Raw genomic sequence first — 12277 nt, 5'->3', positions numbered from 1 at the left:
ACAGTGTTGTGTCGAAGGGAACTGCTTAAATACTTTGACACAACCGAAAATGATGAATAAATTGGGTCCAAGCTTTTACTTCGAGATGAGATTTCGTAAGTTTGACATATCAAAGTTTGACACAGAGGTGTTTGACTGTAGCATATTTTATCATCAAAGCCAACCATGTTCTTCATGTCAAGCCTCCTTGTTACCAGCTTCACTGAGCATGATAAAAAGTAAGAGGTCAATTTTGTAAAGGCTACATGTAACTACTCGTAAGTATGGATTTGATATCATAATTTCACAAAATGCATTTTGGAAAATGATATTGTACATTTTACTTGCACCAATAAGTTTCTGATTCTATCAGGTCTAGGGCCACACTTTCAATTTTATTGACTGATCTGCAGACGACAGCAAAAACCTCCAATCATTAAAACTAGTGTCCCAGCACTGTAGCTCACCTGGATATGTAGACAACAGTCTAGAATGTCAACAATGACAGCCACTGAACAAAAGTAGCTGTCAGCACTGATACTCGAAAATATTTTCTGCATACATACAAAACTCCAATAATTTGTACAAAATATGATGTTGGCATAAGGAGAAACAGTGATGGTGAAGTTGAGCTCTCTCAGAGCATTTTGAGAGAATTGAAAGAGCATTGTCAAAACCTAAATATATCGCAAACAGGAACAGTACTTCCCTTTCAGTCAGGTGAGCTAAACATGGGGGTGAATTAGATTTACTTATTGTCCTGTCTGCTAAGCATGGGGATTGTTTTCAGTAATGTGCAACAAAACATACAACCGAAAAAACGCATAGAATAATCACTTGCAATTGTAAAACAAGTTAAACATTTCAATGACAATGTGTATCCTTTGTCATACAAAATATGAAACAAAATATTCAGATATTTTCCTTTCAGCCCATAATGTCACAACAACAAAAAAACAAAAGAATATCCAGATATTTTCCATTTAACCATGTCATACAAAATATGAAACAAAATATGAAACAAAATATTCAGATAGTTTCCTTTCAGCCCATAATGTCACAACCTAAAAACAAAAGAATATCCAGATATTTTCCATTTAACCATGTCATACAAAATATGAAACAAAATATCAAGATATTTTCCTTTTAACCCTTGTCATACAAAATATGAAACAAAATATTCAGTAAGTTTCCTTTCAGCCCATAATGTCACAACCAAAAAACAAAAAAATACCCAGATATTTTCCATTTAACCATGTCATACAAAATATGAAACAAAATATTCAGATAGTTTCCTTGATCCATTCCTTCTATAATAAATTTATTAAGTTGTGTGTTGGTAATTTGGAACATTTGAAAGTACAAACCGACGGGACTCTCAACGTTGTACTTTTTGTTGCAGAGGTCCCCGACACAGCAGAAGCTGCGACAGTCGTCTCCCTTGCCTTTACACGTCATTGTACAGAAAGATGGCCGCACACAGGACTTGTAGAAGCGGAGTTTGTTGTCAGAATCCCGCTTCAAGATACTCTCACACATCTGTGCAACAGATCACACATATTACACAAAGCCACGATTTCTTCTCCTTCCATGGTTTCATTGGTCACAAAAACGAATTACCATCACTGGGCAACATAATTCAGACTAGCCAATCAAGAATTATTTACATCAAGTCCAGCCAATCACAGATTAGCTTACATCCAGAACCGCCAATCCGGAAATAGTTTACATCCAGACCAGCAAATCACAGATAAGTTTACATCCATAACAGCCAATCAAGAATTTTCGGTAGCTTACATCCAGACCAGTCAATAAGAACATCCTATCACAGATTAGTTTACCGGGTACATTCAGACCAGCCAATGAAGAACTAGTTTACATCCAAACCTGCTGTTAAGAAATTGTTTACATCCACACCAGCCAATCAGGAATTAGTTTACATCCACACCAGCCAATCAGGAATTTGCTTACATCCAGACCAGTCAATCGATATCACATATATTAGTTTACATCCAGACCAGCCAATCAGGAATGAGTTTACATCCAGACCAGCTAATCACGAATTTGTGTCCATCTAGATCAGCCAATCAAGAATTACCAGTAGCTTACATCAAGACCAGTCAATCAGGAATTATTTAACATCCAGAACAGCCAATCCGGACTTAGTTAACATCCAGACCAGCCAATCAGGAATTAGTTTACATCCAGACCAGCCAATCAGGAATGAGTTTACATCCAGACCAGCCACTCCTGTGCAAGTTCCTACCTGTTCCTGGTGGCCACATCGCATGGTTTTGGTGTTACATTCCTCATCAGTCAGTGCTCCATCGCAGCTGTAGCAACTCTGTCGGACTGGTGGCAAAAACAAGTTGACATTGATAAACATTTAGTCAGAATATTTCTATGCACAATTCTATCATTGTTTGACCCATGATCAAAGACGATGCCCTTCAGCTCACAGCCAACAGATGGTGATGTATTGTCACGTGAACCATCCCCCATTGGTAGTATGCGTAGTGGCAAAGTAACCACAGTAGTACACTGATAACTGTGTCCGCGGTTACGCAGGGTCAGATGGTGATGTATTGTCGCGTGAACCATCCCCCATTGGTAGTATGCGTAGTGGCAAAGTAACCACAGAAGTACACTGATAACTGTGTCCGCGGTTACGCAGGGTCAGATGGTGATGTATTGTCGCGTGAACCATCCCCCATTGGTAGTATGCGTAGTGGCAAAGTAACCACAGCAGTGCGCTGATAACTGTGTCCGCGGTTCTAGGGTCAGATGGTGATGTATTGTCGCGTGAACCATCCCCCATTGGTAGTATGCGTAGTGGCAAAGTAACCACAGCATTTCACTGATAACTGTGTGCGCGGTTACGCAGGGTCAGATGGTGATGTTTTGTCGCGTGAACCATCCCCCATTGGTAGTATGCGTAGTGGCAAAGTAACCTCAACAGTACACTGATAACTGTGTGCGCGGTTACGCAGGGTCAGATGGTGATGTATTGTCGCGTGAACCATCCCCCATTGGTAGTATGCGTAGTGGCAAAGTAACCACAGAAGTACACTAATAACGCGGGGTGAGATGCGGGATCAGGATCTCTACAAACAGAATGAATACAGAATTCAATAAACAAGGCATCATCTGTGGTCCATGAGATGAAGGGAGGGTCCCAAATTTATATCAAATTAGAGTGCAAAAATAGACACCTGACGATATCATATTTCTATTTGGTATGCCTGTATTGTCCTTCAACTGACTTTTTTAGATCCTCAACAATATTACAATTACAATTATTTGGACCCCATTGGTAGCGTTGTAGTGAGGGACCACTGTACATATCCACAAAAGAGGGTGACTGCCGCTTTCCTTATGGCTGGCCCATTTTTTCTATCAAATAAGATTCATATATTTCTTTACCTACTGGCATGACGGTGTATACATTTCACTGGCATGACGGTGTATAAATTTCTCTTACTACTGACATCACAGGGTATATATTTCCATACCTACTGCTTGAAGGTGTGTATATTTCTCTATCTACTGACATCACAGATTATATATTTCTCTACCTACGTATATGACAGTGTATATATTTCCTTACCTCCTGGCATGACGGTGTATATATTTCTCTACCTACTGGCATGACAGTGTATATATTTATCTTTCAACTGACATTACAGGGTTTATATACTCACACGCAAAAGAAACGCAAGTGGTTTTAAGCAAATAGGTAACAAACACGGAACCATAAATTGATAAGAGTTTTAGCATGTAGTGAAGCCTGATGGTGTTATGAATATTTTTGGTTGCATTTTGGAAGCCCCGAGTAAAAACGCAACATAAAAAATGAATCACCAAAACACACCATTTCAATGAATATGTGGGTATCATGCAGCTATTTCTTGCGAAATCGAAAATGCACAAACTGTCACGAACTGTTGTGGGTATAACACTGTGGCCGATTCTTGGACCTACCACTCCTTGGTCGACAATGCCACGCCTAACTCAAATTCAGAGAAACTAGGTTATTGAACGTTTGGAAGCTGGAGAGTCTGTCCAAGATGTTGCCGTCATTTCAACGTTAACATAACCACAATTTACCGTCACCTGCATCGATACAATGCTACCCAGACCACCGAGGACCTTTCTTGGAGCGGTCGTCCTAGGGCCACCACACCTCGACAAGATTGGCAGATAACCCGTCAACACCAGCGACATCCATTCCTAACTGCAAGTGAAATTGCTCGACAGACCATAGGAACACATAATCGACTCATTAGCCGGGACACTGTGATCCGACATCTCCGTTCCAACAACCTCAGATGTCGCCAACCAGCACGTTGTCCTGTTCTCCAACCACGGCACCGACAAGCACGACTTCAGTGGGCATAGGGTCATTGCAAATGGCGTCATCAGGCGTGGAGGCGTATCATCTTCTCTGATGAAAGTCGCTTTTGTGTCTCCCATGCAGACGGAAGAGTCAGAATTTGGTGGCGTCGAGGTGTTCGTTTCGCTAACAGAAATGTTTTGGAAAGGGATCCATGGGGTGGACCTAGCATCATGATATGGGCAGGGATTGGACAGAATGCAAGACTTGGACCCATGTGCTTTCTGAATGTTGGTCAAGGCCGGGGACACAGCGTCACTGCTCACCGGTATATCGACCAAGTGATCAGACCCCACGTTGTTCCATTTTTTGCACATCAACAACACATTTTCCAGCAGGACAACGCTTGTCCCCATGTTGCCAGAGCTACCATGGCCTTTTTGCAACAACACAACATCCTTGTTCTACCGTAGCCAGCCCTCAGCCCTGATCTGAACCCCATCGAACACTTGTGGGATGAGGTTCAAAGGCGTCTGCACAATGTGCGCCCAGTCCCTACAACTGCCGATGAACTACGCACAGCTGCTCTGGATGTGTGCAGGAGGATCCCTAGGACCTTCACAAATCGTCTAATCCACTCAATGTACAGGAGATGCGTGGCAGTGATCAATGCTAATGGTGGTAACACAAGGTACTGACTGACATTTTGGGTATTGACCCGAAACTCTTTAAGCCCTTAACATTTGAAAAAAACAATTATGTCATCTTCCATTTAATCCATTAAACTGTCTTCAGTCAAATATTTTTCAATCTTGCCCTATTAGTATTTCTTGTCTTTACTGTTGAAAATAAATAACATGTATACTGCATACCCGACTTCTTTTGCGTGTGAGTATATTTCTCCACCTACTGCTTTACAGTGTGTATATTTCTCTACCTACTGACATCACAGGGTATATATTTCTCTACCTACTGGCATGACAGTGTATATATTTCTCTTCCTACTGACATCACAGGGTATATATTTCTCTACCTACTGGCATGACAGTGTATATATTTCTCTTCCTACTGACATCACAGGGTATATATTTCTCTACCTACTGGCATGACAGTGTATATATTTCTCTTCCTACTGACATCACAGGGTATATATTTCTCTACCTACCTGTATTGGCACAGCGGTGTTCAACAATGTTCCATATCCCCTGCAGTGTGGTCTTGAAAAGATGGCGGTGTTTGCTGGGTACCAGATGTAGGCCTGTCTTCACACATTCCCATGCTTCACGAGCTTTCAGGCACAAAGATGAAAGGTCAAGGTCAATGTCCGGTTTGCTATGTTCATGACTGCCTTTTCCAGCTTCTTTGCTTGACTTTCCGGTTTCCTTGCTATTCTTTCCGCTTTCCTTGCTATTCTTTCCACTTTCCTTGCTATTCTTTCCGCTTTCCTTGCTATTCTTTCCGCTTTCCTTGCTATTCTGTCCACTTTCCTTGCTATTCTTTCCACTTTCCTTGCTATTCTTTCCGCTTTCCTTGCTATTCTTTCCGCTTTCCTTGCTATTCTGTCCACTTTCCTTGCTATTCTTTCCACTTTCCTTGCTATTCTTTCCGCTTTCCTTGCTATTATTTCCACTTTCCTTGCTATTCTTTCCGCTTTCCTTGCTATTCTTTCCACTTTCCTTGCTATTCTTTCCGCTTTCCTTGCTATTCTGTCCGCTTTCCTTGCTATTCTTTCCACTTTCCTTTCCACTTTCCTTGCTATTCTTTCCGCTTTCCTTGCTATTCTTTCCACTTTCCTTTCCACTTTCCTTGCTATTCTTCCCGCTTTCCTTGCTATTCTTTCCGCTTTCCTTGCTATTTTTCCCGCTTTCCTTGCTATTTTTCCCACTTTCCTTGCTATTTTTTCCGCTTTCCTTGCTATTTTTCCCGCTTTCCTTGCTGTTCTTTCCGCTTTCCTTGCTAGATGGTCCAGATTCTTTACTTGATTTTCCACCTTCTTTGCTGTCATGTTCTGGTTCATTTTTGGAAAATCCAAAAATCTTTGCTGCCAAGCCCTCAAAGTCAGATATACATCTATACACGTTGATGCAGTCCACATTGTGGAGGTTGGCGACACGAAGGACGGTGTCCAGTTTCCCTTGCAGACGGAGTTGCAGTGACTTTGGGCACCGCGACATCTTGGATGTTAGGCACATCCTGGCATCAGAGATGGCCCTGGTACCATGGAACACAGAGTAATGACACTGTAAGCAAAGCTGAGCAATAACATATTCAACATAGGACAAAGAGTAGAAGGTTTGTGTCAGGTGGATCCAAATCGAAGAAAATAAATTAAATATTGCTAAAAAGGAGTCCTACTACTAGCTTCACATGTACCAAATTTCATTCTACATTGGTGGAACGGGTGGAATTATTGTCTAATGTGTTGTGATTTGCCCATCTTCCCGAGGCAAGGGAGTTAACTGACTTTAAAAGTCCAGTTTCCACCCTTGCCGAACTAGGGTGGAATTCCTGGGCTCGACCGTAGCGCCACCAGTGGTTATTACGAGTTATGTTCCTTCTAAGCCTATCCTATGGACCAATCAGATTCCACCTCTCATATCACTTGCATTTGTTTCAAACAAAATGGTGGCGCCCAGTCAAAACGATCTAATTGATAATCAAGATCTATATTGTGATAAAACGGGTCTTACATATCGAAGTGCATCAAATCACATGAAAAGATTCAGAAAATATCTGTTGACAACGAGTAGGCGGTGCACATGCTTTGCAAGTCCTGCAATCGACAGGAATCTGCACGACATTTTACAAACCGGATTTCGATTTCGGTGCACGATTTTGATTGGACTATGCATAGACTCGTTAGCCCAGCCAAAATGTAACTCCATAATACCAGCCTAGTTCGGCATGGGTGGAAACTGGACTTTTATAGTCATTTAACTCACTTGCCTCGGGAAGATGTGATTTGCCATGCAGATTGCATCCCTTGGGCATGTCAGAAACCTATAATCATGGGTTTGATTCCTGGTTCGCCCCGATTATGTTTCTAAGTTTGTCAGCACCATACCCTTGCTTGTGGGTTTCACCAAAGTGGTAAGCATATGAGACCTGCATCACTTGAGTGAGTGGGTGGGGTTTAGCGCCATTTTGAGTAGTATTCCCATTATATCACGGTGTGTCAGCTTAGTATGGGAGGAGAAAATGACTGAGAATGGCCATAAATACCCCTGGCATTCAGAGCAAAGAGCAAACACTTAACATTGGCTACCCAAAGTCCCAAGTCAATCCACTGAACCCTTGATAGACACCATAAAAATTGAGTCAGCTGAGCTGTTGTTATGAGTTGTAGCACTGAAAAATTTACATTCGTAATGAACACATCTGAAACTGTACCATAAATTTTGGCCACCGTCTGTTGGCTGCAAGTGCTAAGTTCACTGCGCAAACCATGAAGGCCTTGAACCAGTTTACTTACACACAAGCTGCAGATCCATCGAGCATGTTCGCAGACTTCAACTGCACGTGCAGGTTTGAGATGCACTCCTCTGCCTCCTGTACCTCACAACCTTCAAAACACTCTTGTTCGTACTCAGCAACATTGCAGGTACGTTCACCAAAGAATGCTGTCATCTTGTTGAGGTAGCCGTTGAAGGAGAGTTGGTCTCCTCGCTCCACACAGCTCTGGGCAGTTTTCAGGAGGCAGTGTCGGGCTTGGGTGAACTCCCTACAAACACAAACTTTGTATCAGACAAGGTATTATATTTAATTAGAGTAACCTCCCTTCTAGAGGCAGTGTTGGGCCCAGTTGAACTCCCTACAAACACGTACTTGGTATCTGACAAGGTATTATATTTAATTAGAGTAACCTCCCTTCTAGAGGCAGTGTCGGGCTTGGGTGAACTCCCTACAAACACAAACTTTGTATCAGACAAGGTATTATATTTAATTAGAGTAACCTCCCTTCTAGAGGCAGTGTTGGGCCCAGTTGAACTCCCTACAAACACGTACTTGGTATCTGACAAGGAATAGTACCTAATTAGAGTTACCTCCTGAGAGGCCTTTTTAAGCTCTATCTCCAATAAGCACCCCTGAACAACTTCTACACCAATTTATGAGCAATGTTTATAAGTGCCCCCATATTCAACTGAAAAAAATACATGACAGTCCATATATTTTTGTGCATATCACACATTTTTTACATTATTAATAGTTGCCTAGTAACTATTATCAAAGAGATTTCATTGACTTTTGAGTGATCACTACCGCTCAATCTAAAAAAATAAACTCGTCATTTATGGTTTTGATAAGCACAGCCCTTTGTCAACTTTCCAAGTACCAGGGTGGTTATTATGGCAAATTCATAACTCATAAAACTGGGGTCATAGGCCCATCTTTGAAGCCAAAAATTTTGATAGGATGAGCCTGAATATTTTTTTAAGAAACACACCTTGCAACGAAGTAACTTTTATCAAATGGTCGGTCCCTATGTGACCACTTAAAAACACTCAATAGTGTGGACATACAGAAACAGGGTCACACCATTTAGTGGGTAGGTACACTTACGAGCATTGTCTTCCTCGTCTCAGTATTGGCCAGGTGACAACGTTTCGTACAAACTTCCTGAGACATCTCTCCGCTTTTCTCGGGGAACATTTATCAGCGTACTCCATGCTCTTCACCTGTCAGTAGATTGACATAGTTGACCTTACAGTCGCAATATCCTAACGGTTGTGTAGATAACTCAGGAACGCATGCCACCTCAAACACATGACAACTGATTTGTAACAATTAACTAATCACCAGGAGAGTTCACCAGCAGAGTTAATCAGGCCATTCCCTCCAGGCAATATTACAAGAGACCCATGAAGATCAGGGGTAGAATAGGTCTTCAGAACCCATGCTTGCCGTAAAAGGTGTCCATGCTTGTTGTAAGAGGCGACTAACAGGATCGGGTGGTCAGGCTCGCTGACTCGATTGATGCATGTCATCGTATCCCAATTGCGTGGATCGATGCTCATGATGTCAATCACTGAATTGTCTGTCCCAGACTCGATTATTTACAGACCGCCATCATATAGCTGGAATATTGCTGAGTGCGGTGGCAAACAAACCAACAATATTACAAGAGCGTTGGTTAGCTTTATGGCGGTGAGAGGAGAATTAGCCATCCAAATATATTTACATTTAGTACTAGCGACTAAATGTTTTTATTGCAGGTATATCATCTTATGTTTACAATTTTACTTACTTCCTGCTACGTCATCGCACGCGCGTGTCCTCGGAAGTTACGTAACCATCTCGTGGTGACGTAATCACTGGGTTTTTCATTACGTAACCGTCTCTACTCTTCACTTTCACTCAGCTGTCAATCCGTGGTACATCACATTGTCACTCTCCGCTTTCCCACCCGCCCGCCCTGTTTGCCTCCATCTATCTCATTTCCATTGTACATCAATTTTATTGTCTATGACAGGTACCAGGCACAACAAATTGTACATATCTAATTATATATCTCTCTAAGATTGTACATATCTTGACAATGTGAATAAAACAAGTCGTGGAGTGGCGTGGTTCTTCTGGGCTACCTCCTATATCATCATAATTTATATTGATATATATACTAATTAGGGTTTCCGGTTACCTGCTTTCCAGCGGGAACCCAGACTGGGTTACCTTCTTACCAGTTGGAACCCAGTCTTTCCCGGGTTTTCACTCGGGAATCTAGTAACAATTATATTTGGCAACGCAAGTTGCCACATAGCTGGGCCTGGCGGCGTTCGCTCCCATTTAGACCCGCAGCGTTGGTCGGGTTGCGTCGTTTCCGTCATTTGGGCCGTAGCATTAAGTATATATTAACAATTAAATTTGGCCTGGCGGCGTTCGCTCCCATTTAGACCCGCAGCTGTGGTCGGGTTGCGTCGTTTCCGTCATTTGGGCCGTAGCATTAAGTATATATTAACAATTAAATTTGGCCTGGCGGCGTTCGCTCCCATTTAGACCCGCAGCTGTGGTCGGGTTGTGACGTTTCCGCCATTTGGGCCTTACCATTAATTATATATTAACAAATATGTTTGGCGACTCAAGTCGCCACATAAATACTATTTATTCCATTTCTAAATTGGGGTAGCCCTTTAGAACCTCCACACCCTCGGCCATTAAATCCACTGTTGCGTCTTTGTCATTCTTTCAACATAGCCCACCTTCCTCAGGGAGGTGGGCCATCGCTGTAATATCCTGCAATAACTTGTAGTTATATGTCTCTACACCTCTCGTAAAATAATTTTACAGTAACAGAGATATTGAAATATTTTAAGAAATTTTCATAAACAGTTCAAGTACTTCTTTATGTGTTTCACATGGGTAATTTTTCCAAATCTGAAGATCTGTACATAGGAACCATCCATGAATCCAGAAATCGTACACTACTTATTCAGATAAACCCACCATGAATCCAGAAATCATACACTACTTATTCAGATAAACCATCTATGAATCCAGAAATCGTACACTACTTATTTAGATAAACCCACCATGAATCCAGAAATTATACACTGCATATTTTGATAAACCCACCTTGAATCCAGAAATCATACCCTACTTATTCAGATAAACCATCTATGAATCCAGAAATCATACACTACTTATTCAGATAAAACCACCTTGAATCCAGAAATCATACACTACTTATTCAGATAAACCCACCTTGAATCCAGAAATCATACACTACTTATTCAGATAAATCCACCTTGAATCCAGAAATCGTACACTACTTATTCAGATAAACCCACCTTGAATCCAGAAATCGTACACTACTTATTCAGATAAACCCACCTTGAATCCAGAAATTATACACTACTTATTCAGATAAAACCACCTTGAATCCAGAAATCGTACACTACTTATTCAGATAAAACCACCTTGAATCCAGAAATCGTACACTACTTATTCAGATAAACCATCTATGAATCCAGAAATCATACACTACTTATTCAGATAAACCATCTATGAATCCAGAAATCATACACTACTTAATTAGACAAACCAACCTGCCTTGAATCTAGAAATAATGAACTGTATAATTTAGCAAAGGAACCCACCTTGCATCGAGGTATGAATGCACTCTCGTCCACTCCCCCACAGATGTCCAGAGCGACACTCCGCTCCAGAGTGTAGCGTGCCTTGAAGGAGTCCTCCATGACGTCCATGCAGCGGAAGGTGTTGTACTCGATGCACTTGTCCGTGGAACGCAGGGCGCTGTTCACATTGAGTGGAAACAATTCAGTCTTTCACTTATTCAATTTTCTTATGCCATTATTTTTTTATTTAATAATTTTATTAATCAATCAACTACTTAATAATACAAGAAGCTGAAGAAGATTGTTTCTGTTCAAAGAGACATTTGTTCTCTTGTAGTGAGTGAGTGTGTTGGGTTTAATACCGCCTTCAACAGTATTCCAGTTATTTCATGGTGTGTCAGTTTAATGTTGGAGGAAAGCCCGAAGTGATGTATAACTTAGATGTTTACCACCTCCGTGAAACCCACGAGAATGGGTATGGTGCTGACAAACCTAGAAACATAATTGTGTCGAACCGGGATTTGAACCCACAATCATATGATCTGTTTCTGGTATGCCTGTCACCCAGAGAGAAGTCCTTAGATGGCTGGGCAACCCCCATGCCTCCATTTAAATTATAAGATAGACACAGATCTTCAAGGGGTTTTGTGTTATAAGATAGACACAGATCTTCGATGGGTGTTGTGTTATAGGGGTTTTTGTGTTATAAGATAGACACAGATCTTCTCAGGGGGTGTTGTGTTATAAGATAGAAACAGATCTTCCCAGGGGGTGTTGTGTTATAAGATAGACACAGATCTTCCCAGGGGGTGTTGTGTTATAAGATAGACACAGATCTTCAGGGGGTGTTGTGTTATAAGATAGACACAGATCTTCAGGGGGTGTTGTGTTA

The 12277-nt window shown here is 41.5% G+C and overlaps 1 protein-coding gene across 1 annotated transcript in view; it reads right to left on the bottom strand.

Annotated features, from left to right (window-relative positions):
• LOC124139581 overlaps nucleotides 1-12277 on the bottom strand; it is a 113737-nt gene that overhangs the window by 63676 nt on the left and 37784 nt on the right. The window contains exons 26-31 of the mRNA XM_046506757.2: nucleotides 11407-11563; nucleotides 8873-8988; nucleotides 7785-8033; nucleotides 5478-6523; nucleotides 2246-2331; nucleotides 1347-1518 (exon numbers count right to left, since the gene is read on the bottom strand). Coding sequence (XP_046362713.2) covers nucleotides 1347-1518; nucleotides 2246-2331; nucleotides 5478-6523; nucleotides 7785-8033; nucleotides 8873-8988; nucleotides 11407-11563 — 1826 coding nt within the window. The remainder of the gene's footprint in view (nucleotides 1-1346; nucleotides 1519-2245; nucleotides 2332-5477; nucleotides 6524-7784; nucleotides 8034-8872; nucleotides 8989-11406; nucleotides 11564-12277) is intronic.

This window comes from Haliotis rufescens, unplaced genomic scaffold (assembly GCF_023055435.1).
Source record: "Haliotis rufescens isolate VD_foot unplaced genomic scaffold, xgHalRufe1.0.p SCAF_9, whole genome shotgun sequence".
Lineage (NCBI taxonomy): Eukaryota > Metazoa > Mollusca > Gastropoda > Lepetellida > Haliotidae > Haliotis > Haliotis rufescens.
The sequence above is the reverse complement of the archived record's forward strand: the minus strand, read 5'-3'. Positions and strand labels throughout refer to the sequence as shown.